We start from the raw sequence: 27,999 nt of genomic DNA, 5'->3' as shown, positions 1-27,999 counted from the left end.
TTCTATACTTAATTTTAAAAGACTACAGAAAATAGCAATTAGTGGAACTCTGGTGTGCTAGAAACCCTTTTCCAGGACAGTGCCTCTTTTTGCATTACAGTAAGGCTGTACAGCATGCTATGAAAACATATTTTATTTTCTCAAAGCAAGAATTAAAAGAAGTTTATGCTTTTAAATGTAAGCTTGTGCTAGGAAAAAAATAGAGTTATTTCTTAGAATGAATGAGATACTAGCAGAAGTAGCTTTTGAACTCAAATTAAATATGGTCAGTATTTTAAGAATCTTTACATTGTTATTAGAAATCAGAGATCCACACTAGCTTAACTTACACTTTAACATACATATGAGAAAAAAGCAGAGATTGTGTGAAGCCATCTGCAGATGAAGGTAAGGTTTAGATGCTAAAAATAGGAAATGATGCAGCTAAAAAACCCAAGGTAAATGAAAGAAAGAACAAACCTTGAGTACATAGAAAGAAGGTGGCTTTGTTAGCTTAGATGAAATAACAAAGTTAATAATTCTTATTATGTGTTATGCCTGTATTCATAAATGTAAAAATGCAAGTAAATAAGCCGTTAATTTTTGTTTCACTGTTGGAGTTGCCTAACTGCAGGTGTAATAGAAGCATGTGTGTCCTCAGCCTTCCCAACCACTAGCAAAAAACAGGGGTACTTCTCCTCTCACTGACACTTTGCCTGTGCAGAGAACTTTCTAAAAGCAATAACACGACAGGTGTTATTGCTCTCACCACCTGTGAGAGGAAACTTCCAATGCACCCAACTCAGTTACAAATATTGAGGTGTTTGAACAGAGTTTTTGTACCACATTAGATGCTTAAGATCAAAACACAGCAATAAAAACACTAACTTGGACGTGATCTCATCACAGATACAGCCAAGTGTTTTAGGTGTTTCCATTTGAAGGCTTTCAAGACTTGCTTCTGTACATGTCTGGAAATGTCTTACGCTGTGACTAAGCCTGAATTGATATAGAAGGTAATTGTCCCTCTGGCCTGCGAGGTTCAAGCTATTAGGGTTCATCTAAAATTTCCTGTGGCTGCAAGGCAACTATCACCAAAGACACCCCTTTCTTTTTAAATCATCTCTGAAGGTTGAGTTTGGTGCTACAGCCTCCTGTTTATTCTGCTTTTCCAGAAATTATGGCCTTTGTCCCAGTAATCTTCTCAAGAAAATGGGGCCCCAGCTGACAGCAAAAAACAATGTCCTGGGTGGGATGTTCTCTACGCTCTAGTTTTGGAGACTACATTTACACAGAGAGCAGAAAGGTAGGAAACACACTTTTTCTGCCTGTGTTAAGGTTACTGAACAAAGAGAGGAATGTGGTGTTGGATTCAAAGACTACATATATATATATTAATGTTTCCCACATTCTAGCTGAAAATAGCCTAAACTCCATTTGTGCAAGTCAGAAGAGGATTTGAACCCTACTCTGAAGCATCTATTGTTGCATATGATACAATTAAACTAGATAGAAATCATCCTCCATAGATGTCTTTCACCAAGGAAGCTGTCTGCCATTGAACATATAGGCAACAAGAACTGCAGTGATAAAGCGCATTTTAACATTCAGCCTTGCAGCCACAATCCTCAGGAGATCTGGTCATTTAACTTACAGTGATTATGAAATACTGAGAATCAGTCCTTAGATCCACTGACTAGGAGAGCTAGAACAAAAATCTTTGAAGCACAAACTGAATTTTATACCGTTTGATTAGAAGTGGTTTATACGCAGAATGCAGAAAAACCCTTGGCTAGGCAGGTTCTCTCCTAAAACTTTTGCAAAGATAAAGACATATAAACTACATAGCTGTATATCTAAACAACTGTCCATCATTAAATATTTAAATGAAACAGCTTTTGCTAATATTGCTGATTAACATATGTAGACAACTATTGTGGTTTAACCTCAGAAGGCAGCTCAGCACCACACAGCCAACTCATTCTCCCCACAGTGGAACAGGGAAGAAAATCTGAAGGCTGAAAGTGAGAAAACTCATGGATTGAGATGAACACAGTTCAGTAGGTAAAGCAAAAGCTGTTCTCACAAGCAGAGCAGAAGAAGGAATTAATTCACTACTTCCAATCAGCAGGGAAACGTTTAGCCATTGCCATGAAAGCTGGACTCCATCCCACCGAACAGTTACTAGGGAAGGCAAACACAATAACTCCACATATCCTCCCTTACTCTTTCCCACAACCTCTATTGCTGAGCATGAAGTCACGGCAAAACATTATAGTATGGGACATCCCTTTGGTCACCTGGGATCAGCTGTCCCAGCTGCATCCCCTCCCAAATTATGATGCACCCCCATCCTACTTGCTGGTAAGATGGAGTGAGAAACAGAAAAGACTTTGATTCTGCGCAAGCACTGTTGAGCAATAACTAAAATGCCCCTGTGCTATGAAGGCTGTTTTGGTGACAAATACAAACCACAGCACCAAAGAAGGAACTATGAAGAAAATCAATTCTATTCCAGTCCAAACCAGTCAAACAATTCAGAACCATGGCTACAAAAACAAAATAATCTCACAGCAAGTGTTAGAATTTGCAGTAGCTCAGCTCTCTGTTCTTGAGATGCAGATAATTGATGGGACAGAAGGGCAAGGGAAGAAATTCCAGAGTATATTTACAATATATTCAATCTGTCTAGGATTTTAGAGCTATTTTCAAATTAAACCAAAACATCTGCTGCTGCTCTTCTTCAAGAGGCCACTCCAGGTAGGTCTTTGTGTTCATGATCTTCCGCAGCTTGCAGAACCTCTTGGGAATCGTTTTGCTCTGAATGGGCTCCAGGAGGACAAGAATCACCGCATCGTTGTTCTCATCAAAGAGGCGGAAATGTGAGAAGTCCAGCTCGTATTTGCACCACTCGCTCTGCACAAAGTGCTCGGACAGCACAAAGAGTGTTTTGTGGCTCTTCTCAATGGAGTCAATGATGTTGTCCACTATCCACTTCCCAGGCACAAAGTCCCGCTTATGGAGGCAGAGGCGAAAGGGAGGGCAGGCCTGCTCCAGCTCCCGCACCATTATGTTTTCCACCCAGTTGGAGTCGTTCTCACTGTAGGAGACAAAAGCGTCATAGCAGATGTCCTTTGGCGGGGCTCGCTTGGGCTTCCGCTTGGCTTGGAGCCACGCCCAGGTCATCCTCAGGTACCAGACCACGTGGTACTTGTAGCCAACAGCTACAAGGATGAGGATGACCAGGAACACCAGGATGCAGATCGATGACACCACGAGGGACCTGTGGCACTCCATCAGGGAGAGATGTACAGCTCCAACCTGGGCCCCTCTCACCGCCAGCGGAGAGTCGCAGACGTACTTGTCTGGCCACCCCACCAGCACTTGGGATATCCCAGCCTGGTGGTGGATGAAGGAGAGGAATTCACAGGAGCAGATGAAGTTGTTGTCACTGGCATCCAGCAGCTCCATTCTCTTGAAGGACTCAAACTGTTCCTTGGAGAAACTGTTGAGCTTGTTTCTCTTGACTGACATGACCACTAAGTTTGAAATGGGTGCAGCACCAGGCAGGGTCTTCAGCTGGTTTTTTGTGAGGTACAGCTCTTTCAGAAATGGGAGCTGCAGTCCAAACTCCTTCAGGTTGTTAGCACTAACATCCAAAACTTCCAGTGTTGGGGGAATGCAGGTCGTTACTTCAGGAATTTGAGTGCTGGAGAGGTTTAAATATTTCAGGTTTTTTGGCCATTCACATGCATCTGGAATCTCACCAAAATTATTTTGGCTAATGTCTAAAACAATTAGGTTTCTTAGATGAGACAAACTTCTACCTGTCATTTCTAAGTCACCCAGTGAATTCTGACTTAAATTTAGAGTTTGTAGTAATGGCCAACCACCCTGACAGGCTGAATGCTCTAAACTCTGGTCTCCAAGCAAATTAGCACTAAGGTCAAGGTACTCTAATGACTGAAGATGTTGGGAAATTCTGCATGGGACCAAAAATACTTTGGTGTTTCGAACTGTGAGTCTGGTAAAAAGAAATAGTAGATCTTGCACAGTCCGAAGATCTGTAAACAAGTAAAATTCTTCTATAGATAATTTCTGTATTGTGAGAACTCTAATGGTCTGTGATTGGTTTGCTTGAATCTGCATTTCCCATTGTCCAGTTCCCAAGAGTCTACAGTCTATTAGCTCCACCTCCACTAATTTTGGCATGTCTTCTAAAATGCTGACAATCTCAGGCACAGTAGCATCTGTTAATAAGGTCTGTTTAAAAGAAATTTTCTTTGCAAAAGAAGAAGACATGACTCTCAGTAGTTGCATTTCAGCAGAGATACTGAATGCTATTCTTCTCACTTCTAGCCAAGTCACAGAGTGCAGAAGGTCCCTAACAATTTCTGAGAATATATTAATATTTCTTAGGTTTATGACCATGTGATTTATCTTCTTAATCAATTTCAAACTTCCCTGCTCATACTGACTGAGATTACCACCATCAATCCACAACTTGTTAAGAAGCTCAATGCCCTCAAAGTTCCCTTGCCTTATCACAGAGAACCATGGGTTGCCCAGGCGGAGAGAACTCAGGTTCCTCAGACCAGAAAAGGGAGAGCTTTCTCCCAGGTCTCTGTAGAAATTGCCTTGAAGGTGGAGGTGCTGGAGTGAGAAAAGGTGCCCAAACCACACAGGGGACAAGTGAGCCAAGCTGTTATTTGATAAGTCCAAGAGCTCCAGTTTCACCAGGGACTGAAATGAGTCTTCATCTATGGAGCTGATTTTGTTGGATTGCAGCAGCAGGGCTCTCAGGTTCACAGCCTGCTGCAGGTCCTGGGATCGGATGTGCTTTATCCTGTTGTGGGCCAGGTTTAACATTGTGATTTTGGCGGTGAGCCCTGGGGGAATGAAGTCCAAGCCCATGGAAGAGCAGTTGCAAAACTGAGCATCACTGCATGAAGGACAAGCCTGCTTCAGCGCTTGCTGTTCAGAGAGGTTTGCAGCTAAGAGCATGTAGATGGCCCACACTTGCCAGCTGTGTGTAGTCATTATTTCACCTAAAATATGAAATATAGTCAGAGCAAATATAAGATGGATTTGAACAAGGTACATTTTGGTTATATCTAAAATATAACTTTTACTGTTCTGTCAATACACTGTAAATATTTTTTTTTAACACAATTCAGAGATGAAATGGATCCATTAAAGAAGACATACTATTCACAAATATTTCAAAATCATTTGTTAAAAGCTATGTATATTGATTTTACTCTTTGTTTTTCCCCTGTGATTTCTAAATTTGGCATGAAGACTATCAAATCAATTAACAGCTCCACAAATTTTTTGCAGATTCAGCTAAACATCTGTATCAGCACAACTACTCTCATCCTCCTCCTTTTTAGTACAGAGTCTTCATATCTCCCTGCTCTGTCCCACCTCAGGTCTCTTTTTCTTAGTCTGTGAATATTATTTTGTGTATTCATTTTTACTACAGGGAGTCTCCTGTGTGTATTTCAAATCCTGGTTACATCAAGAAGAGTCAGCATCTTACAGTACATAGCATCATTCACATTTGATACTAATTTTATGTCTAATGTCAATTCTGACAACAAGGAAAAGAGGAATGCCTTTGTTTCAGTCCATTCCTCGTTTTATCTGCCTTTCTCTACCTGCGGATGTGCTAGGAGCCAGGAAAAAAATACTCACCTGGATAACTGCATAGGCCATCTTTATCATGTTGCCATCAGTCCAGTACTTGCTAATAAAACCTGAGCTTGTAAAACTGACCATTGTTGCCTACTGACTCTTAGCTCTTCCTTTTACTGCCACATCCTTCTTCTCTGCCAGTGCCTTTTCCTGTTTTGGACATCTGTGGCAGAGAGAAGATCAGGCCAAGCCACAAGGAAGAGCCGGGGTCTTTGGAGCCTCCTTCAGATCAGATCAGGTGTCTGAACTAGATAGCTTTTTCCAGCCCCACAGACTATTCCTGATCTTCTGGACTGAAATGATTCAAGAAAAGGTACACAGATGTGGATCCTGTGTCACTTCACTTTCCTCTCACAGTTGTGCCTTTTATAGTACTGATTTGGCATGGCTTTTTTTTGTTACAGAACTTGCTGCAATATCCAGCCTGTCCTTACTCCCAACAAGGTGACTTTAGCTCTTCTATCCTTCTGAGGAGTTGGAAAAACAATTTTTGAAGCCTGAGAGAGCTCTTTTCCCTTTAAAACCCTTATTACATATTGAATTATAACCTTTTTTGATAAGGATCAAAGAACATTTTTAAAATATAACTTTCCCCTGTGTGTCACAACCCCCCCTACCTCAGTAGGTATCTTACCAAGGTTGAAAATAATGAACCAACCCCAAAGAGGCCAATGAACAGGTTCACAAAATTGTGAGCTATGTATTGGGTTAATCAGGTTAGACTGGCTCACTGAGAACTACTTTCTCCATTTGTCATCCCACTGAGACTCTGTGCAGAAGATCTCCTGTACTTTGATTTAATATTCTGATTTGTTTTACAGTAGCCGACCCACACATACAAGTTCATATAGATAAGTCCTGCCCTTCCAGTTGCATTATTTTTAGCCATAGTTGCTTAAGATTATTCAAAAGTGGCAGAGTTGACTGGGATGGTTTGTGCATATGGAGAGGGGAAGAAAAGTTGTGGATAATTTTTTCAGTCATTCCATCTCTTCTCACCTGGAGGACTATAAATATTTTGACCTCTTGTGTTATTTGCCTTTTATCTCTGTCTCTCTCTGATATAGAGCTTTGAATCTTGAAGGACACAGTTGTCTTCCCTGTCTTTAGATGCCCACAGCTGAGCTAGTCATCCACCACGTCATCCAAAGTCAACGGAGAGAAATAACGTCTTTTAGGGGCAATTCTTATCACGTCTTAGACACCCAGATTAAGATGTGATGAGTCTAAGAGAAGTGGCCCCATTGACTTAAAATGGAGTACCATAGTTTAGATACCTAGATAATTTTCCTTGTGAATACCACATAGAGAATTGTAATCTGTAGTTACTCATCTGCTGTCCATCTGAGGCTCTTTTAGAGGGCTTTTTTTTGGTCTCACAAGTCTAAATGGATAACACAGTGCTGTAGGCTACAGGAGCAAAGCTACAGGTAACATGAGTTTCATCAGTAACAAATTCAAGTGGTATATTTATTGTTGCCATCAAAATGCTTACTGTTATAAAAAGAAACAAAGAGGTGACCTGATCAATCAAAAGCTATCTATAAATAGGTTATTTATAGGTGGTAAATTGCAGCACAGAAGGAAACTGGGAAGGTACTGCACGAGAAATACCAGCTGAGCCTAATGGCTCTTCACCTCACCAGCCTGAAAGTTCAGGATGCTTTTCTTTATTGTCGCTTCTGTGAGCTTCTTTTCCAGTTTTTTGCTCATCTGTTATCTGAGCAGACACTCAGAGAAATCCCATTCCCACCCTCATTCAGTTTTCAGGCAGTCTCTTTCCCTTCCCATTCATCTCTAATGATTCTGCTTAAGACCCTGACTTACAGGATCAATTCAGGCATTTCCACAGCCACTCAGACATACAGTTCTATATCATTGCCGTAACAAGGAATCACTTTTTCCCCTTGTGCTGGTAACTAAAAAGCCACAGAGAAATTAAAATGCAACCAAAAATACAGAAACTTGCACAGATGCCATTATACCATAAGATGCTGTGATGAACCAGACATTCAAAACATTTCTGGGTTATGGAGAAAGGGTCCAAGCCATTAGACATGCTCAGGACTGTCTTTGCTGGGCCATGTCAGTAGACATATTTGAGGAAATATGTGCATATTCTTAAACAAAACCATGACTGACAACAGAATGAGGTTCTATAAATGCTATCAAATGCAAAAGGTTAATGTAAGTGCCAATAATGCACAAATTGATTCTAGCTTGGGGAGCACTATCCAGGTAAATTTGGTAAATTTGAGCAGTGCTATGGACTCTGCAGTGGGATAGTCACCAGTTGGTGAAGGAGTCAAACTACAAGCAGACTGGGGAAAGTTGCTGCTCTCCACGTGGTTGTGTGTGGGTTACATGTGCCCTAGTTATCACCCACCAGCACTGCCCTAACAGTATGTATGTGCATACACACATCCACACACATACATGGAAATACCTCTTCTTGTTTCCTACACAGAGAATGTGCAACAGATCAGAGTTAGGTGAGGAGGTAGCTGAAATCCTGAGGCCATTGTTCAATGAGCTCTTTCCTGGTCGAATTCCTGAAACCAAGGCAGCCCACTTTCACACCCAGCCTTCCCTGGGCAGCTGGTATCAATACACAAGTGGGACAACATACAAACAGGACAAAGTACAAACAAGGCACCCTCCCACAAGGAAATTGAGCAGAAATGACAGTCTGACCCAATTTGTCTTTTTCATTTGCTGCTCTCCTCTCTCCCCTTTCCCAAAGGACACTGCTCCCATCAGCATGTCCCAGCTCTCCTGACAAGTCTTCTTTGTTGCCTGCCTGCCATGCATAGCTGCCAGCTGCCTGTGACTGCACCTCCCTGCTCCACTTCTGCTGGCGACAGAAATCCCTCCCGACCCCACACTCATTCTCAGCAGCCCTGAGCACCGTCAAACCCCCATGCAGAGATAGCGTCTTCCCAGTGCTCTCTCCTTGCTTCTTGCTCTGGCATTGCAGCTCCACTGTCTTTCCCTGCATCTCCAGCTTTCACCTACCTGAAAACTCACCTCTCTGCTGAAAAGATCCTCAGAGATGCCAGCTCCAGCTCTGGTGCCTGCATGCCAGTTAACCCATGTTGTGTTTCATCTCTCTCTTGTTGATCATTCTTTACCCAGCTTCCTCTTATGCTGCTGTTTCATTTCCACTTCACCTTTAAACCTTGATAATGTGAGCAGGGGAATTCCCACCCAGGTGATCTGATTGGCATAAAAGCAGGAACACTATCACTCCTTTTAAAATGTGCCAACCCAAAAAAGCCTGGGTCTATAGTACAAGTGTACCATATGAAAACTAAGGCTTCTCCTACATCTCTCTGACTCTCTCTTTGTAATGACCGGCAAGACTTATTTCCCTTCTTACCTCTAGGTACACAGTCTCCTAATATGTTTTATCAATACTCATTGTTTGCTCTCAGATGATTCACTCACCACCTACCTGGAGTTCAGCCTTGATTAGCTACTGAGCTATTTTTCTCCAAGACAGTAAGCAAAAAACCCCTTTGTAGCAGATTTTAGACTGCCCCTAGAGACAATATTTTAACAGGAAAGTAGAACTGAAAGTGGTGTTTGGAGGCTACATCCACAGAAACTACCACCTCATGTGTAGATATGTGTACAGATACACACAGGAGTGTGAATATATACACATGTATAAGCACATACACATATATATGCATATGAACAAGTATACTAACAGACATGTCTGTATAAGCAAATTTTGCTATTTTTCAAATACTCGCTCAGCCCATCTGCCAATGTTTGGTTTATCACCACAAAATAATTGCATATCCAGAGTTTAACCAAAATTCATCTAGACTCTCCTGTACTCCAGCAATACAAGCAAAGGGGAACATGGAAGTGCCAAGGTAGAGAAACCACACCTAACTTAATCCCCTCAGAGACAATTTCAGATTCCCATAAGAACGTCTAAAACACAAGAAATCCAGGCACTCAGAGTGTGACCAGCTATCTTAATATAAACATCTGTATCTACCTGCTTGTCTGGACTCCCTCTGTAATTGGTGAAGAGTAATACAGTAGATCTAGGAGATGTCTCATACTGAAGTAGAGAGAGGAACTACCTCTTGTCAGTGTGATTTTCTTCAACCTCTAGAAAGGAAGTTAAGTAGAGCAGTAAGGGGTTCATGGCCTAGTGACTACATAAATGTGCTCTGCGAAGTAGAAGAGCAAAACCAAGAAACGAGACAGTCTGCAACACCATCTAGCCCACACATTAGAAACACAGGCTCATATTCCACAAATAGAAGGCTTCAGCTATCTCTGGGGGTAGGTAGAAGGGAAAATGGTGGTGACTGCAAAGGGACAAACAAGCATTCACAGGAAGGGATGGACACAGGAGAGTATTGATTGAAGTCCTTGGCTTTTAATTTAAATTGTAAATTGCAGTGGCATTGTTAGAGATGAGTTGGGAATAGTGGTAAGAGCAGAAAAAAGTACAGAAATACCCTACACTCAGCTAAATGTATTCAGAAAAGTATATATAGTCCAATATAGCTTCCAAATATTATAGTTATTGGCAGAGATTTTGAAAGACCAGAGAATCAGATTACTGGAAAGCAAAAAGTGGTCCTTTTTCAGTGAGTAACATGACAATTATTTCTACACACAACAAAGCCAGCTGTATTTTGAGAGAAAAATAAGAAAAAAAAATTCTTAGCAAGAAGAAACACTGACATAGAGCCTTTTGCAGACATACGTTGAAATGGGAGCTGCTGAGTTCTTCTACGACTTCAAGGCTCTTTTCAGGTTTGCCCAAAACATCTGCTGCTGCTCTTCTTCAAGAGGCCACTCCAGGTAGGTCTTTGTGTTCATGATCTTCCGCAGCTTGCAGAACCTCTTGGGAATCGTTTTGCTCTGGATGGGCTCCAGGAGGACAAGAATCACCGCATCGTTGTTCTCATCAAAGAGGCGGAAATGTGAGAAGTCCAGCTCGTATTTGCACCACTCGCTCTGCACAAAGTGCTCGGACAGCACAAAGAGCGTTTTGTGGCTCTTCTCAATGGAGTCAATGATGTTGTCCACTATCCACTTCCCAGGCACAAAGTCCCGCTTATGGAGGCAGAGGCGAAAGGGAGGGCAGGCCTGCTCCAGCTCCCGCACCATTATGTTTTCCACCCAGTTGGAGTCGTTCTCACTGTAGGAGACAAAAGCGTCATAGCAGATGTCCTTTGGCGGGGCTCGCTTGGGCTTCCGCTTGGCTTGGAGCCACGCCCAGGTCATCCTCAGGTACCAGACCGCGTGGTACTTGTAGCCAACAGCTACAAGGATGAGGATGACCAGGAACACCAGGATGCAGATCAATGACACTACGAGGGACCTGTGGCACTCCATCAGGGAGAGATGTACAGCTCCAACCTGGGCCCCTCTCACCGCCAGCGGAGAGTCACAGACGTACTTGTCTGGCCACCCCACCAGCACTTGGGATATCCCAGCCTGGTGGTGGATGAAGGAGAGGAATTCACAGGAGCAGATGAAGTTGTTGTCACTGGCATCCAGCAGCTCCATTCTCTTGAAGGACTCAAACTGTTCCTTGGAAAAACTGTTGAGCTTGTTTCTCTTGACTGACATGACCACTAAGTTTGGAATGGGTGCAGCACCAGGCAGGGTCTTCAGCTGGTTTTTTGTGAGGTACAGCTCTTTCAGAAATGGGAGCTGCAGTCCAAACTCCTTCAGATTGTTAGCACTAACATCCAAAACTTCCAGCGTTGGGGGAATGCAGGTCGTTACTTCAGGAATTTGAGTGCTGGAGAGGTTTAAATATTTCAGGTTTTTTGGCCATTCACATGCATCTGGAATCTCACCAAAATTATTTTGGCTAATGTCAAGATTATTCAGTTTGGGTAGACGAGATACATATTTTGCAGTCCATTTCAGAGATTTTAGAGAGTTTTGACTTAGATTTAATGTTTGCAGTGAAGGCCAGGCATCTTTACAGATTGTCTCATCTAAACGATTATTTACAAGCAAATTATCATTGAAGTCTAGATACGTAAGTGATGAAAAATTTCTTGCAAGCTTGCATGGTACCATGAAAACTTTAGAGCTTGCAACAGTGAGTCTTTTCAGATTGTTTATTTGTGACTCCATACCTTCTAGGTCAACAAACAGATGAAAACTCTGAATCATTATATTTATTATTGATATTGTTTCAACGAAACTTTGCCCACTGCTTGCAATTTCTTTAGTGTCCCATACACCCCTCCCGTCAAGCACACAATCTATTGCCTCTAACTCTCGTAAAGAGGTGATTTCCTTCAATAATACCAATAATCGGCTAATAGACTGGTCTGTGAAGAAAGCATCTTTACACGTAAGTTTTTGCATCCTAAAAGGACGTGTAGAGTTCTGCACCAAGCTTTTCATTTCAACTGCTAATTTGATTTCTCTCACTTCTAACCAAGTCACAGAGTGCAGAAGGTCCCTAACAATTTCTGAGAATACATCACTATTTCTTAGGTTTATGACCATGTGATTTATCTTCTTAATCAATTTCAAACTTCCCTGCTCATATTGACTGAGATTACCACCATCAATCCACAACTTGTTGAGAAGCTCAATGCCCTCAAAGTTCCCTTGCCTTATCACAGAGAACCATGGGTTGCCCAGGTGGAGAGAACTCAGGTTCCTCAGACCAGAAAAGGGAGAGCTTTCTCCCAGGTCTCTGTAGAAATTGCCTTGAAGGTGGAGGTGCTGGAGTGAGAAAAGGTACCCAAACCACACAGGGGACAAGTGAGCCAAGCTGTTATTTGATAAGTCCAAGAGCTCCAGTTTCACCAGGGACTGAAACGAGTCTTCATCTATGGAGCTGATTTTGTTGGATTGCAGCAGCAGGGCTCTCAGGTTCACAGCCTGCTGCAGGTCCTGGGATCGGATGTGCTTTATCCTGTTGTGGGCCAGGTTTAACATTGTGATTTTGGCGGTGAGCCCTGGGGGGATGAAGTCCAAGCCCATGGAAGAGCAGTTGCAAAGCTGAGCATCACTGCATGAAGGACAAGCCTGCTTCAGTGCTTGCTGTTCAGAGAGGTTTGCAGCTAAGAGCATGTAGATGGCCCACACTTGCCAGCTGTGTGTAGTTCCTGATTTGTTTTTTTTTTGTTTGGACATTTTGCTGTAGGAAACAGAAAGGAGAGAAAGTAATGTCAAATTTTAGTGTTGAACAGTAACAGAAAATTATTGAAATCCTGTGCAACTCAGATTAATTATTTTATTTGTAAGAGCTATCCATGATGTCAGTTTTCCTCTCCTACTTCAGCTACGAATGTGAAGCAAACAAACTTGGTGTACTGCTCACCTCTAGAGTACAGCCATATCACATCTCAACAGCCATAAAGGATGTTTCTTAGCCCCACCTTTTCATATGCATGCTGACTATGGCTCTTGCCTCTTTCATCTCTGTCAGCAAAGAAGCTACAACTTCTTTGTTGTAGCTTCAACAAAGAAGCTACAACTTCTTTGTTTGAAGTTTCAGCCCTAAATGGGGGAAGATGGTTAGATCACCAATGAATTGGACAAGAGGATCAAGTGCACACTTTGTCAGTTTGCAGACAACACCAAGTTGAGTGGGAGTGTTGATCTGCTGGAGGGTAAGGAAGCTCTATAGAGGGAACTGGATTAGATGGATCCATGGGCTGAGGGCAATGGTATGAGGCTCAACAAAGTGAAGTGCCATGTGCTGTGGTTGGGTCACAACAACTCCATGTAGTGCTACAATATGGGGGAAGAGTGGCTGGAAAGCTGTCCAACAGAAAAGGATCCAGAGGTGCTGGTTGACAGCCATCTGAACATGAGCCAGCAGTGTGCCCAGGTGAACAAGAAGGCCAATGGCATCCTGGCCTGTATCAGAAATAGTGTGGCCAGCAGGACCAAGGCAATGATTGTTCCCCTATACTCAGCACCGGTGAAGCTGCATCTTGAATCCTGTTAAGCCCCTCACTTCAAGAAAGACATTGAGGTACTGGAGCATTTCCAGAGAAGGGCAATGAGGCTGCTAAAAGTAAGTTTTTGAGGACCAGCTGAGGGAGCTGGGGCTGTTTAGCCTGGAGAACAGGAGGCTCAGAGGGGACCTTATTACTCTCTGCAACTACGTGAAAGGAGACAGTAGTCAGGTGGGGGGTCTCTCTCTTCTTCCAGGTAATAAGTCACAGGACAAGAGGAAATGGCCTCAACTTGCACCAGAGGAAGTGACAATTGGATAATCTAATTGGATATTAGAAAATATTTCTTCACAGAAAGTGTGGTCAAGCACTGGCACAGGGAAGTGGTGGAGTCATCGTCCCAGAGGTATTTTAAAGACATGTAGATGTGGTGTTTACAAACGTGGTTTACTGGTGGACTTGGCAGTGTTTGCTTAATGGTTGGACTCAATGATCTTAAGGGTCTTTTTAAATCAAAGTGATTCTGTGACTCTATGGTTCCAAATGCTCACAGTCTTTACAGCGTCAACCTGCCCATTTTGAATGGCTACCTGGCAGGCAGAAGCCTGAAGACAGCATGTTCCCCTTTCCAGCCCTTTGACTGGGCTATGGCTTCCAACACCACAAAGTTTCCTGGAAGGGATCTGGGTGTTCCCGGCACAGAGTCTCACCAGCCTCAGTGCTTCTAAAAGTAGAGCTGCATAGACTACTGCCACACCCTTTTGTACACTGTGCAAGCAATTTACATTCTTTGCTGGAAAGGCAGAACAAGCTGATATGCAGTGAAACAAGTCTATCACTCTTTTCTGTAAAACAACACCATTAATGGATGGGAATTGGATGTTACCGTCACCCTATAAACACTGGATGTAATTAGAAAAAGACTGGTTTTAAAGTAAAGAAAGGCTGTGTTTCATGCCAAAGGGACCAAAGAACAGGTCACCATTGTGACGCTCACAAATTTTAACTGTAAACAGCTCCAGGACTACAGACCAACAGTATCCAGAAGCCCCGAATAAGCAGAGGTTAAGTACTTACCTTGTGTACTGTGTGCTGTACTTTATTCTCCTCATGTGCTGATCATGCACTCTGGCATCTGAATGGTCACCTCATCCCTGTAAATGCAAAGGTGGAAATGTTCGGCAGGTCAGATGAGGCGACAGTCCTGAAGCAACAAAATATTTCAGCCTGTTCTCAAACAAAACTTTATGTTCACAGTTTCCCAGCGTCCTTTAATTATTCAGTCAGTGAAGCATACCAGTTTGCACGGCTTCTCTTTAGTGGAGGTTCCCCTAAGGAAATCAGGGCTTCTGAAGATTTCAGGATTGCCCGGCATGCAAGGTGTGCCCTTCAAACTCCCATTTCAACCAATTCTATTGCTGCGGCTGACTGGGGACACAAAAATGAGCACAGGCTGTGGTTGCTTTCTCTTCTTTGCAAGATGAAATTCAGCTTTGCAAGCTGAAATTCAGTGTCAGTCTCTCTCCTTTTGTCAGTCAACTCCTATTGCTGGAAAGGCTGATTCAATCATTTTGCGCAAGTCATTCTTTCATAATCACTTCCTCCAGTATTAAGTGTAGAAATAGTTCCTAGGCAGAACTGCATGCTCTCCGTATCTCTAGTTTCAATACTTGTTGTTTGGTAGGCACTGGGACATTGTTTACTGTGCTGGGCAACAGAACATCTCAGCATAACAAAGTTATTATTGTGTAAGTTCTGTAAAATATTATCAATATATAGAGTGATACATATATTATAGTGCTATAAGTGTTGGAGTCAAAATGTTTAGCCAAGGAGAGTACTAGAGAAACACTGAGCATATTTAATTTCCTAAAACACTGCAGTCATATGTTGTCAACAAATAGAAAATGTGTAAGAATGGGAATGATATTCTGTCTGAAACACAAGATACAATTTGAAGAAAGCATCCCTCTGCAAACATGAAAAGCAATTTTGAGAGAGGAGGTTTGAACAGAAACATAGAATTGGTAAAATAGCCAAGCATGCTGTTTACATAAAGGGGGAGGGATTCTTCCTACCAGCTCTGAAAGGGAAATCAATTAAATTCAAACACCAAACATTCCTACTTTCCACTTTGTTTCCTGTGGTCAGAAATTGTCACAGTCTGCTGCCTTCTTGCACCAAGAAGTACCTGCCTGAGAGCAGACAGACAGACTGATTCCTGCCATATGTCAGAGGGCCCACAGCAGCACCTCTGTGCTCAACAGCCCACGGAGAGCCCAAGTGTGCCTAGCAACCTTCAGTCCTGCACTGACATAAGCATTGCACATTAGGTTAAGAACTCGTCGCTTTTCAAAAAAAAAGAGGATAGCTGATGAGCATAACAACATTGTAAAACAGAGGCAAAGCAGCTATGAGGCACAGCCAAGAAGGGAAATGGTCGTTAGGTAAAGGGATGTCATCAACTTCCCCAAAGCCACCTCTTCCCTCTAGCACCTCTCAGCTGAAATGGTTCTTGTTCTTCAACAGGGAAGACTTTCAGTTTTCACCATGTTAATTCAGGGTTCAATTAGACTATATATTTTTGTCATCAAAATTGCAACTCCTTAATAAAGTTAAATAATTTTAGTTCAATTTGTGAAGAGCTTTGGAGAAGGAGACCATCAATGAGGCCACGTACATCACTGAATGTGAAATGGACACTCTCTTCTATTTGTTACAGCTTCTTCACCACACATGCAGGGAGACTTGAGGTAACTGCCTGTTTTTTCAGAAGTAACAACTTTCTCCTAACATCCAGGTTTAGCCAGCTCTCATCATGGCTGTACACTGGGCTAGGTTTCTCTCAGAAAGAGAAGATGGATGTGACCATGTCACAACTCACAAACCAAGCAGTTAATTTCATGAAGCTGCTTAAAAAGCCAAGAAATTTGTGTGGGCCTTCTGCTTGTTTCCCTTAGTAGGAAAAAAAGTCTAAAAGCAGCACAACTTCTGTCTCTCTCTCTCTCTCTCTCATTCCAGGTCAATTTATCAGGATTTATCATGTTATTCATAGTCAGGAGGGTCCGAGGATGCTCAAGGTGGCCAGAAATGCCCTCCACAAAGCTGCCCCCCACAAAGAGGCAAGGTACCAATCACCTGCCTCCCAGAACATCAGTTTCCACATTGAACTGCAGCATGACTCAAAAAAACCTCTTTTGAAATCAAAGAGTCCGAAGTAAGAGAAAGCTGTTGTCTTTTAAGGTAAGAATACCCTTCATCTGCTTTTTCTCCAGAATAACTGCATGTTCAGCATTGAAAAAAGTCGTACCTTGTGGGTGCTTTCTCTCCTCCAAGTTTAAGCTATGATTAACCTTCCTCTTTTAGTGTTTAAAAAAAAAAATCACATGCCTTCAACTACATTACTTTTTCCCAACGGAAGTGCACAGATCTGCAACAAGCCTGAGCTTTGGTAACTGCACGTTTTCCAAGCAGAGACACCACACAAGCCTTTGCCACCAGGTAGATAGGGCTAAGATAGAGATGTGGCCATCATTTTTGAATCTTTCTCTAAATGTTTCTGTTTATCCAACAGCAGCAAAAGAAGCAGATGTTTCTCTCAGCCAGCTCTTCCCTCATCCCCAGCTACAAACTGTTCAGCATCCCTGCTTCCCACTGCTCAGTGACAGGTCCCTGCATTGGCTCTGCTGGCAGAGGGACAGGCTCTTGTCACAACCCTTCTCCATCAGCAAACTGCTGCTTTGCCACAACCCTTTTCCACTAGTAAACTGCTGCTGTGAGAGAGGGCAGCAACCAGTGAGGAAGGGCTATATTAAATGAGTGTTGACCAAAATAAATGTAGAAACAAATATATATATATTTGTCTGTGTGTGTGTATATATGGGACCAAACCACATAGGGATGGACTTGATCAAAAACCACAAACCAAGTGGCAACACTAGTCCTCAGTCAGTCTACCATCAGAGTTAGAAGGATTATTTCACTGTTATATCCCCACTGCCTCCTCTTTATGCATATGTTTTTTTACTCAGGAAGCATGACTTTACGATGGGACTCCAGTTGCTAGATTTCTGCAGCCCTCTCCCCTCTGCCAGCTAGAGGTACAGACTGCTCCATCTTCTGCAGTATGTGGGTATGTTGTACCCTTTAAGAATCACCTCCCCAGTCTCACGAGAGGATCCTGCAGCCTGTCCTTTCTCTTCCTCTATTTCCTCCTCAGTGTCAGTATCCACACTCAGAGCTGCTCGTTGCTTTTCTGCTGAGAAAGAACAAGTGAGCAGTGCAGAAGGGCCCCAACTCAGGCAACACCCCACCTCAAAGAGAAAGCAGAAGCAGTAGAAAAGGGAAGCAGCACACTAATCCATTGACCAGTCTGTGATATGAGCAGAGGTGCATTCCAGATCTTTGTCAGTAGCACAAAACTGATTCCTGATACTTACCCCTTGTAACCAGGATGTGTCAGTGTGTCAGCTTGGCTGCAGCGGTGCCAGGCAGACTGAACCTGGGGTTCTTTTACCTTAATCCTCACCGGAAATGGATGCCAAGGAAAAGCCAAAAGTCAAATCTGTGACTCCAGTCTTTGGAGCAGGAGGTATAACATTCATGTAATTGAAAGCAGAATGGCTTGGTGTCCTTTCACAGTCCTGGAAGCAGAACCTTGACATGCACTGGTGGTGCCTGTGCTTTAATATGACTTGCAGGGCTTCGGGTATTCCTTTTCAAACTAAAATAAAAAGGAACATGATAATGAAAAATAAACAATTTTAGCTTTGTCATATTCCATATCAGGCCTACCCTGCCAGCTGCTCCATCTCCTAGTTATATCTATTTAAACTGAAAGTTTAAATTCAAAGGAGCTGATTTCGTTTGTTTTTCTTCTGGGCAATCCTTTCTTCTAGGCAATGCAGTTGTGGCAGAGCAAGATAATTTTGTGTAATTGGTTAGTCATTCAACAGCCAACCTGCAGGACTGCCTCTGCCAAGGAAACAGTTGTTGATTTATTTTTATCATATCCTTTTATTTTTATCATATCCTTTTTATCATATCCAGTCAGAAAAACATGACACTGATTTTCTGCCTCAACCAAAGTGCAGCTAGCAGGGAAGTTTGCAGGCTAAGACATCAAAGCTTATTCTAATAATATGGAAAGTTTCATTTGTCTAGAATAGTTGTCTCAGCATGACTCAACAAGAGAAAATACGTCATTTCTGCCAAAGTATTCCTGATGATTTCTTGACTCTCAAGGAAGCTGCATCAACAGAAAGCAGCCTACATGCAAGGCAAAGTTGGACGATGCAGTTTCTTTCTTACTTTGCAGTTTAGGTGGAGTGAAAAAATTTATTTCTGACAGGAACATTATGATTTTACATTAATACACAGTAAATACATATTTTCCATTACTACAAAGTAAAAAAAAACCCAAGTATTGACCCCCTATTCTGAAGACCACTATGACAAACACACAAAATCCCGTTATCATCACTGCACAGATTTGTTACTCCAAAATGAGAACTCTGAGACAATTCACACAGAACAGGCCCCCACAACTATTGCAGCTCACTCCCCCAGCTGTCATGGGGCTGGACACCAGTCAAACATGTTCATGAGTAGCTCAGCCACACACAAACGCTGGACACACACTGGGATCAATGGCACCAGTGTCTGGCATGGGGCTCCCTGGCATGCTGCAGAGTGTAAGGTAAGATACAAAGCCAATGCCAACAACTGACCATCTTCCTCAGTGCATATGTTGGAGAGGTCTGTCTGGAAATATATCTGGTTGAGTATAACTTCCTCTGAGTACCACCCAGAGCTTCCTGCATCCCTTTGGAAGGGATCCAGCTCCCAGAGAAGATACAGGGATGGGAACCACATGTGGAGGCAGGTACCCAAGACCCACGCTGCTCAGAGCAGCCTTGACCTCAGCTTTTCTTACAGACCACCTTGGCTGCACCAGCCTTTATACTTCCCATATTCACAGTCTTGGATTTCCATAGGCACTCCAGAGAAAGCCTAATCAAGCCGTGGGACTCAGAAACCTGAAACATACATGTTACAGTACTGGGATGTCAGAGGGCAACCCAAATGTACTTGGGCAGATAGGCACCCAGCTTGCTGCCACTGGGGATTCATCCCCTAAAAACAGGCGTAATCTGGAAATCATATTTTCTTCTAAAATATTTTCTGCAATTTTCATGCTGTTAATTGGTTCAACATTATCAATGCACAAAGCTAGTTCTTAAGATTTTTTTTAGAGATTTTCAGGAAATACCTCTATGTAGCTTTCCCAAGTACCACTCACAGAGTATTTTAAAGGACTTTTTTTCTCTGCGCTACATCTCTCTCACTCTTTCGTGTTGATTAGTTTGCTTTGCTGTATCCCAGACTATACGACAGCCATCTGTTATGGGCTGCCCAGAGAAGTATTAGGAAACCTAAACCACATTTCCAGTTTAAAAAAAAAAAAAAAAAAAAAAAAAAAAAAAAAAAAAAAAAAGAGGTGCCATTCCTATTTCCAAACAAAGATTTTGCAGGTTTCTGGGCAGAGCCACAGAAAACACTATGGCTCTGGGCTGCCTGCAGGCACCAAACCTGCCTATGCTGAGACAGCGCTGTCCCCCCAGTGCACCCCCGGGGCTGCTGTAGGTACCCCAGGGTTGGAGTCCTCAAGTACTTTACAAGGTACAGGCTACAGGGGGAGGGGGTCATGAAGAGAGAGGAATGGATTGTCTTACGCTCGGTGTTTGGACAGCTTCTGCTTCATTTCAGCTCACCGGGAGAGAAAATACCCTGTCATGGCCCATCGGGTGCAAGCCATCACTGGCAGGCCGTTGTGAGGAAGTTAGGGTTTAGCATCCTGGCACTGGAATTTCCCATCAGGAGGAAAAAAGTTTCACTCAGCTCCAAGTAAAAGCTCCTTCAAAGGAGGCTGGGCAAAGGGACACGCATGTGTCATTTCAGCGCATTTCAGAGTGGGAAAGGTTCAGCAAACCTTGTCTGGCCTCATTCAGAGGAATGCATGGATACGTTTCTTGCTTATGCCTATCTAGTGCTAATATGCTGGGAAAATTGCTTTCATTTTCCACTGCTTTTGGTGTTGTGGTTTTTTTTCTTTTCTTTTTTTTTTTTTTTTTAAGGGAAGGGAAACATTGCTGGGAATGGGACCAAGTCATTGCAGAAATAGCTAGAGTTTGTTTCCTGTACGGAGGTGGAAAACACTTTGCTGGGATGCAGAGATATATATTTAACTGCTTGTTATATAAAAAAAAAAATCGTGTTTAACAGTTGGGCAAGAATCTGAGCAGGAAATGAAGCAGATCATTATCATGTACCATTAAAATATCAAGATTTTGTATTCATTCCAGAAAAGACAATCTCAGGATGTATTTTGCACAGGTAGTTTAGGCTTTGCATTCAGCTACTGCCTCCCTCTGTATCTGATGTCATGAAATATTTCAGACATGATAATGGATTTCAGAAAAAGAAAACAAGTAAATTTTAAATCTTTTTTTCCAGTTATTCAAGATCTCAGAAGGTCTTTCTTCAGTGTAGGTACTCTTCTGGATTTATAGCCTATCAAGGCCCCATATTTTTTTAAAAAAGGAAAAAAATCTAATGCACTATTTCCTAGATTTTTTCCACTGGAAAAATTACATGTTTTGTGAGTTTCCTGCAGAGATTATTTCTATTGTCTTCCTTTGCAATTGTATAATTTTTTAAACAAACTTTAACTATAACAGAGTTGTAAACACCCATGAAAACATAATTTTTACTAAAAATGAAAAGCCTAAGTATAAAAAGATGTCAGTAAGTATTTGAAAAGCGCATGTGGTCCCTGGTAGGCCACTAAACCATCTTCAAATAATAAGATATTTCCAATATCTGACTATTCTCTAACTTTCTGAATTTGAACATGATTGGAAACAGACATTCCAAGCTGATTTACAAGCACACACTCAGCTATTTTAATCATTCCTCCTAAATTATCCTCAGATTGCATTCCTTGCTCTTCTGTAGGTTTTCTTGAGTATAACAGTACCAGCTTAGTAATGACAGATTCAGAAAAGGCCATGTAATTTGTGCCTGGGCTGCAAGACGGCTTTTTGTCTTTAGCACAGTACCTACAGAAAGAAACACACCATACCAGGGGATCAACCTCAGAACCAAGGTGTTTTTCAACTTTGAGTTTAATTCCTCTCTAACATCCCAAGTGAGTTACCTGGATGTGCCACGAAGAGCATGGCTGTGCTGCGGCAATGCAGGTATGGCCGGGATGGCCAGGAGATGGCTGTGGCAAACCCCATCGCAGCTGAGCATGCTGTCCCACGCTGACCCACAGGGGTGGATTCAGTCAACAGCTGTGATGGGAAATGCTTTGCTTTGCTTTCTTCAGGTTTTGTTTCAACCCAGCGGTTTCTGGCTGGTAATGGTGTACGATTGAGGAAAGAGACCACAGGCTGGGCAGCAAGGCACGGACTTGAGAGGGAACAGTCCTTTTCTAGAAATCTCCCATTACTTCAACAGTGATGGGCCAGAAACACTGCTGATGTTGTAAGCCTTTTAGCAGGACTTAGGAACTCCAGCAGAGACTAAACCCCTGGTGCAATAGGTAATTACAAGTGCAGGGTAACAGAAAAACCAAAAAAATCCTGCTCTTCACTTGAGACCAAGCAAGAAACTTACATGAAGATTCAAACAGAGGGTTGTAGTAATACTAAAAAGACTTCTGTAGATCTCTAATAAGTGTAGGATGCATGGTAACTCATGTTTTCAAGTAATTTGCTCTGCAGTTCATAGCTTTTGGACAGAAAAGTTGTCAAAGGAAGAGGAATCAAAGAACATATAGGTAAAAAACCCAGTAAAAATAACCAACTTCCATCTCCATAGCTGCAACTACAGGACAAGAATAAGTTGGTTCAGAGATAACCATAGGGTAATAGAATTTGTCTACCTTACATCTGCTCTACTATGAGAAAGAGCAACAGATTAGATGCACCCTCTTACCTTTGATCAGTTCAGGCCATATTCCTTCAACACTTAACACCATGAAGTTTGCACCTGTGAACACAAGAAGATCTTTGTTTCTTTGGGTCTTATTATCCAGTGTTTAAGAACTTTTACCCAACAGACTGGCCACCTGGTTTGTTTTCATCTTATAACTTACACAAGTGTCAGCATAAATATTCTTTTCTATTTATAGAAATTATGTTACATTTGCACTTCTTTCATGTGCTATTTTTATGACATCATTTGACATTAATTTCCTGTATGTTCCATGATTAATAGTTTCAAAAAATTTCCTTTTAAAATCAGCCTTCAGAGTACTTTATTTCTCTGTGTTTGAATCCTTGAACTCTTTGTTCCCAGCTAACATCCAGCACCAAAAGCCCAAGCAAAGCATACTGAGATGCATAATCCGCTGTTGAGAGGAATCTTTCTTGGTCATCTCTCCGGTGTCTCCATGCTTCCATCTGACAGTGTCCTCTCTGATATTTGCAAAGCCTTCCAGCTGAATAGAGTCTTTCGAGAGTCACTAACAAAAATGCAATGAGTAATGGGAGAAGGGATGGATGAAGTGAAGGCTGGCCGGACTCTCCTCCCCTACTGTTCAGAGGTCTAAACTTTTCTGTAAAATAAGTATTTCTCACATTTGTCATGATGAAACACAGCCTGTGAATGAGTTTGGCTTGTTCTCTGTTTCTGCAGGTGGAGAAATCCTGTATCCAGGCTGGGCAGCCCTTTCCTTTTCAGGGGGGAACTCAGCAAGGAGCCGACAAGCTGGTTTGCTGGACAAGAAACCTGTGAGCTCATAACTTCTCACCAAGTAACAGGACAACATTGATACCAGTAACTCAGTCTGGGTGAGTCAGGTCTGCAACTGGATTAAGGAGCCAGGGAACATTTCCATCTGTTTTGGCTCCTTGTGTCTAAACAGCCTGCCGTCCATGAAGGCATCGCTTTGTGCTCTGCTCTGCTTTTTACTCCTTGTAGGAAGGCCCCCAGCCCCATGGTCCCCCCCATCCCCCAGGAACACCACCAGTCATAAAATAATCCTTCTCCAATTGCTCTCCTAACTGCTGGCACAACGACGACTACACACACTGCCAAAGTTAACAAGCAGGCACATGAATCCCTCCTCTTGTTAGAGAGTCTTTCCAGACCTGCCTCAGCTTTCTGCTGGTGGCTGCCTATAGAGGCATGTTTGTCCCAAGGTGATTCCTTATAAGCCTACCTGCAGGAGAACACCAAATGAGCACCTAATCCGAAAGGACTGAAGCACTCGGAGGCAAGGGATCAACTGTGCCGTGCGGCTGGCTCTTTCATTTGCAATTTTTCATTCCTGTGGTTTACTTTGGCTGCTCGTCTTTGGTAAATATTGTACAACACTGAAACCAGGAAATACCCAAAATAAATAAAGAAATGGGCAATGACTATTAGATCTTCCTTTGTCTTCTGAAGGACAGCGTTAGTCAGATCAGATTCTTGCCATCCAAAGAAGAGTAAAACCTCCCTGGGAAGTGAAGGACACCTCCAGCAGGGAAGGCAGGGATGGGGGAGTTGCTGGCCTGGTGCAACCATGCTACACTTGGTTGCGCAATCCTTTGGAATTCGAAGGTGGAGCAAAAGGCGTAGCCCAGCTGCCCTGAAGGCATGAGGAAATGAGAGGCTCACTACCATGCCTCAGAGCTGTCTCTGTCCAGTTTTGTCCTTAAAGGCTTGCACTTCCCACTCCAGAGTTCAGTCAGAGGTTTTCCTTCCCCTCCCACACTTGCTTTTCCCTATAACTTCTGGTGTGCAAGAAAACAACTTTGTAGATAAAGCTGTGCCTTTAGTGGTGTATTTACTCTGCAATTAGATGAACCTCTAGTGCATTTTAAAGGGGAAATCAGACAGCCAAGGCTTCAGGGCCATCTGTCTGCAGTAGGGTTTGCACCCTCCTTGTTCTATTTCCTCTCCTCCAGAGCAGAAAGCCAGAAAATGGGGCAGATGAGAGGCAACAAGATCACCTAGATCCCCGTCCCCACCAGTGGGAAAGGAGCTGAGAGCTGGATCCCTACAGTCACATGCATCTAATCTGCCCTGCACATTCGGTGGGCAGCACAATGAGTCTGCTCCTCCATACAGAGACACTGGCTTTGCCTGGCTCCAGAGAGCTGTAACCTTCTGTCCGAGAGGGCTGCGACAGAGGGAAATCGCCAAGACAAGCTGTCGCCATTGCTCCTTTTCCTACAATAAGCAGGACACATACAGAATTTTGAGGCAGATACACCATGACTGCTCCACTTTCATAGCAGAGGGGATTTTTTTTTTAACCCAAGGGCTCCCTAAACCTCTGTAAATGCTCCTACAGCTGAGATAGAAACCAAAATGAGATGCTGCTTCTGGACAAGCTTTCTGCAGGAGCCAGGTGATTAGGAACTGGATTAAGCTGTGTAGAAAAGGTGGGCAGAGAAGATATGAACAAGAGCTTAACCACAGGACACTGTCAGAGATGGCTGGTATCAGCTGCGCTGAGACATCCTGAGCATACTCAGAAGCAGACATAGAGGTCCAACAGGAATTGTGGTCTCCAAACCCTAGGGCGTCCAGATATCAGTGTCAGTTGTATACGGAACACCCAAAAACTAAATGCTAAACACTCACATGTCTGAAGGGGCAGCAGGATCCCAAATTTTGCCCAGGTCTCTGTCTTGGTTGTGACTGCAGTAGGACTGTGTTGTCTAATTCTTAAAGCACATTTTGAATGTCACTGCTGTTGCTGATGTCACTGATGTCTACCATACCATACATCTACCTACCAAAAGAAAGCTGACATTCTTTCCTTCTCTCTTTGTTGTGGGAGATACATTAAGGTCTAATGGGTAGGATGAAATTTAAGGAAAATATCCCTGCCACAGATTTTTTGCACAATTTTTGGTGGTGACATTGTCATTCAGCTTCATACACAGGGCTCCTAGAAACTCAGCTCTAGCCTGTTTTGGTGGGGAATGCAGAGGAAGGGTATCATTACTGGATCCAGAGATTTCCTACTGTGCTTACATTTCCCTCTCCACTGCCAAAAATATGCTTTTCAATAAAGCTAAGTAAAAGGTTAGACTTCCTAAAAACAACCATTCACGTAACACACAAACCAGGAAACAAAATAGAAGCCCATATCCTGGGAAGCCAAGTTTCAGTAAGGTAAAAGGGGCCAAGAGTCATGGCACACACAGCAGCATTCCCCTCCATTAGCATTGGATTTGACTTACAGAGCAGAGCAGCAAGGCAGTGAAGAGATACAGACTGTAAACCAGTGTTTAGTGCTTGTGGAAAGCAGAAGCAGCTGTTGTGCAGGCAAACTCAGCAAAGTCAGCAACTTGCATAGGAGCAAGCCTTAACTCAACTGTAACTCTAAAACAGTGTGGACTTTGAAAGGTTTATTCCAGTTTGTGAGAATAAATTGTACAACTGGAAAACAGTTTTCGGAATAAATTGTACAACTGAGGCTAGTTTTTGGAGTGTGCACTAGCTGGCACACACATTTCCACCTGCTGCTAGGCAGCATTGTGGTTCCCATGGGCTCAGTCATCTCAGACATCATAAATACAACCTGTCCGAGAGACCACGTTGTAGCGCAGAGCCCGCTTGTGCAAATCTATGTCAGGCATGCTATGGTTTGTCTTCTCCCTGTATTTTTCTGGAAATTAAAACAGACACTCATGAGTAAGCAGACTGATCTAAACAGTGGTGGACACTGACATAGACACTTGAGGAGACCTGGGCAGCTCCAGAGACTTCCTACTCTTTCCTCTCATGAAATACTTCCTTACCAGACTCTCTCTTAGAGACTTGCAGACTTCTCTTAATATCTGCACTATGTTTGAGGCAACACTACGTCCACAGTAGTAGTAATAAAATTAAAAAAACCCACAACCAGAGCAGTCATTAGGCATTATTCACTGCAGGAATACAGGGGGAAATTTGAAATCAGCAAGTCAGTTCCATTACTGTAAGGATACATTACATCTGTCATCTATTAAAACACATGGCTGTATGCGCCTGGCAAGTCCTTCAAAGTTGTTCTTTTGATCTTTGCAAAGATAAAACTGTAATGTTTTTCTAGGTATATGAGAACATTAGTTACTGTACTAGTTAAAAAGCAGTTAACTACTTGAAACTGGAGCCATCTGTTTTCTATTTATAGAGCTCAATATCATTTTCTTGAGGACTTCTCTAACAAACTCTTTCTATGTGAAATATCAGTGAGGCTTTGGTCAAGATAGCTGAACTTCTGCTTAACAGGTTCACTGATGGGGCTGGTCAACTGACAAAGGCCTACCTTGACAAGAGGAAGCAGGAGAAGGGACAGAATGAAGGCTCTGTAGAGCCTTCAGCTCATCCCTCAAATCAGCTCTTCAGAAAGAATAATACTGTCTTAATTAGATTTCAGGTTTCTCTGTCTTGGGAACAGCACATGAGGTTGTGCGACCAAAACCAAACCTGCAGCTTACTGAGCTTCAGTCATGTAAGTGTTCTGGACGATGTTCCCAGACTTACATTTTACTAAGGAAATGAATAAAAAAGAGTTAACAAATCCTTTATATTTCACTTGAGGATTTTGAAGCATTTGCATAAGCCATTATTTGGTCCTCAACTAATTGCCTAACTGATTATAATTTATCAGTCCTTAAACTGATAAATTATTAAAAACCTTACAATGAACAAAAAGGTTCCTTTCTTAAGAAAAACAACAACAAACAAACCCTCCACCAGCCAGTGAATGTGCAGGTCATCTCTAAAATGCACAAAGATACCTCTCCTTAATGATTTTGTGAGTTGAGGGCTTCCAAAAGTTGCACATTGCTGTAGGGTATCAAACTGGGTCATGAAGCTCAGCTATTGCAAGAGAAACTCATAATCTTGCCTGTGAATCTCACTCAGAAGGCAGAAATACTTATAGACAGGAAAAGCTTGTGTCACTGTGAGCTCAGCCCCCACAGGATGTCCACTGTGCAAGTCTCAAGCTGGTTTCCCACCAAGTCCCCGAAACTCGACAACAAGGACCTGCTTCCCAGAGAGGGAAGAGAAAAAAAAACTACTTAAGCAGCCAAAGCTATAGCAAAAATATATATATATTTTACATATGAGACAGATATATACAATGAGAATACTATACACCACAACTCCAGAAATCCCAAACAGCTCCCCAGAAAGGGAAGAGGGGGAGGGAGAAGGGAAAAGGACAAAAAGGGATAAAGACCAAACAAGTCAACCAGCCAACTGAAGGTAAATTAGCAAAATCTCACCACTTCCCTTTGAACAAGCAGGATGGCTAGACACAGCCCAGCACTCTCCCCTCACGTGTGGCAGATAACAGCAGTCACTGCAGGCCTCAGCTCCAGATAAGCAAGACCGAGACAGGGACCCACCG

At 42.7% G+C, this 27,999-nt stretch overlaps 2 protein-coding genes across 5 annotated transcripts; both read right to left on the bottom strand.

Moving 5' to 3' along the window:
- TLR2 (toll like receptor 2) lies at positions 1-10,497 on the bottom strand. The gene is made up of 2 exons (XM_064652291.1): positions 10,412-10,497; positions 1-5,027 (listed from the first exon to the last, which is right to left on the bottom strand). The coding sequence occupies exon 2, from the start codon at positions 5,017-5,019 to the stop codon at positions 2,668-2,670; it is 2,352 nt and encodes a 783-aa protein (XP_064508361.1). The 5' UTR covers positions 5,020-5,027; positions 10,412-10,497; the 3' UTR covers positions 1-2,667.
- Positions 10,057-27,973, bottom strand: LOC135413094 (toll-like receptor 2 type-1). 4 transcript variants are annotated; one of them, XM_064652286.1, is made up of 5 exons: positions 23,821-27,973; positions 22,593-22,646; positions 18,029-18,312; positions 14,667-14,793; positions 10,057-12,823 (listed from the first exon to the last, which is right to left on the bottom strand). In XM_064652286.1, exons 4-5 carry the CDS (start codon positions 14,699-14,701, stop codon positions 10,438-10,440), a joined length of 2,421 nt encoding a protein of 806 aa, XP_064508356.1. In that variant the 5' UTR covers positions 14,702-14,793; positions 18,029-18,312; positions 22,593-22,646; positions 23,821-27,973; the 3' UTR covers positions 10,057-10,437. The 4 variants fall into 4 exon arrangements, with proteins under 4 accessions (XP_064508356.1, XP_064508357.1, XP_064508359.1 ...); XM_064652287.1 differs by having other exon boundaries at positions 14,667-14,743; XM_064652289.1 differs by lacking the exons at positions 18,029-18,312; positions 22,593-22,646; positions 23,821-27,973 and adding an exon at positions 14,887-18,003.
- Between the last annotated feature and the right edge of the window lie 26 nt (positions 27,974-27,999).

This window comes from Pseudopipra pipra, chromosome 4 (assembly GCF_036250125.1).
Source record: "Pseudopipra pipra isolate bDixPip1 chromosome 4, bDixPip1.hap1, whole genome shotgun sequence".
In the NCBI taxonomy this organism is placed as follows: Eukaryota; Metazoa; Chordata; class Aves; order Passeriformes; family Pipridae; genus Pseudopipra; species Pseudopipra pipra.
Note: the sequence above shows the minus strand (reverse complement) of the source record. Positions and strands in the feature narration are given on the sequence as shown.

Bases quoted from the DNA above. Each gene is read 5' to 3' on its own strand.
- TLR2 (XM_064652291.1), bottom strand. From the start codon at position 5,019: ATGACTACACACAGCTGGCAAGTGTGGGCCATCTACATGCTCTTAGCT.
- LOC135413094 (XM_064652286.1), bottom strand. From the start codon at position 14,701: ATGAGGAGAATAAAGTACAGCACACAGTACACAAG. The intron at 12,824-14,666 runs GTAAGTACTTAA...TGTTTCCTACAG, and splicing joins TACAGCACACAGTACACAAG to CAAAATGTCCAAACAAAAAA.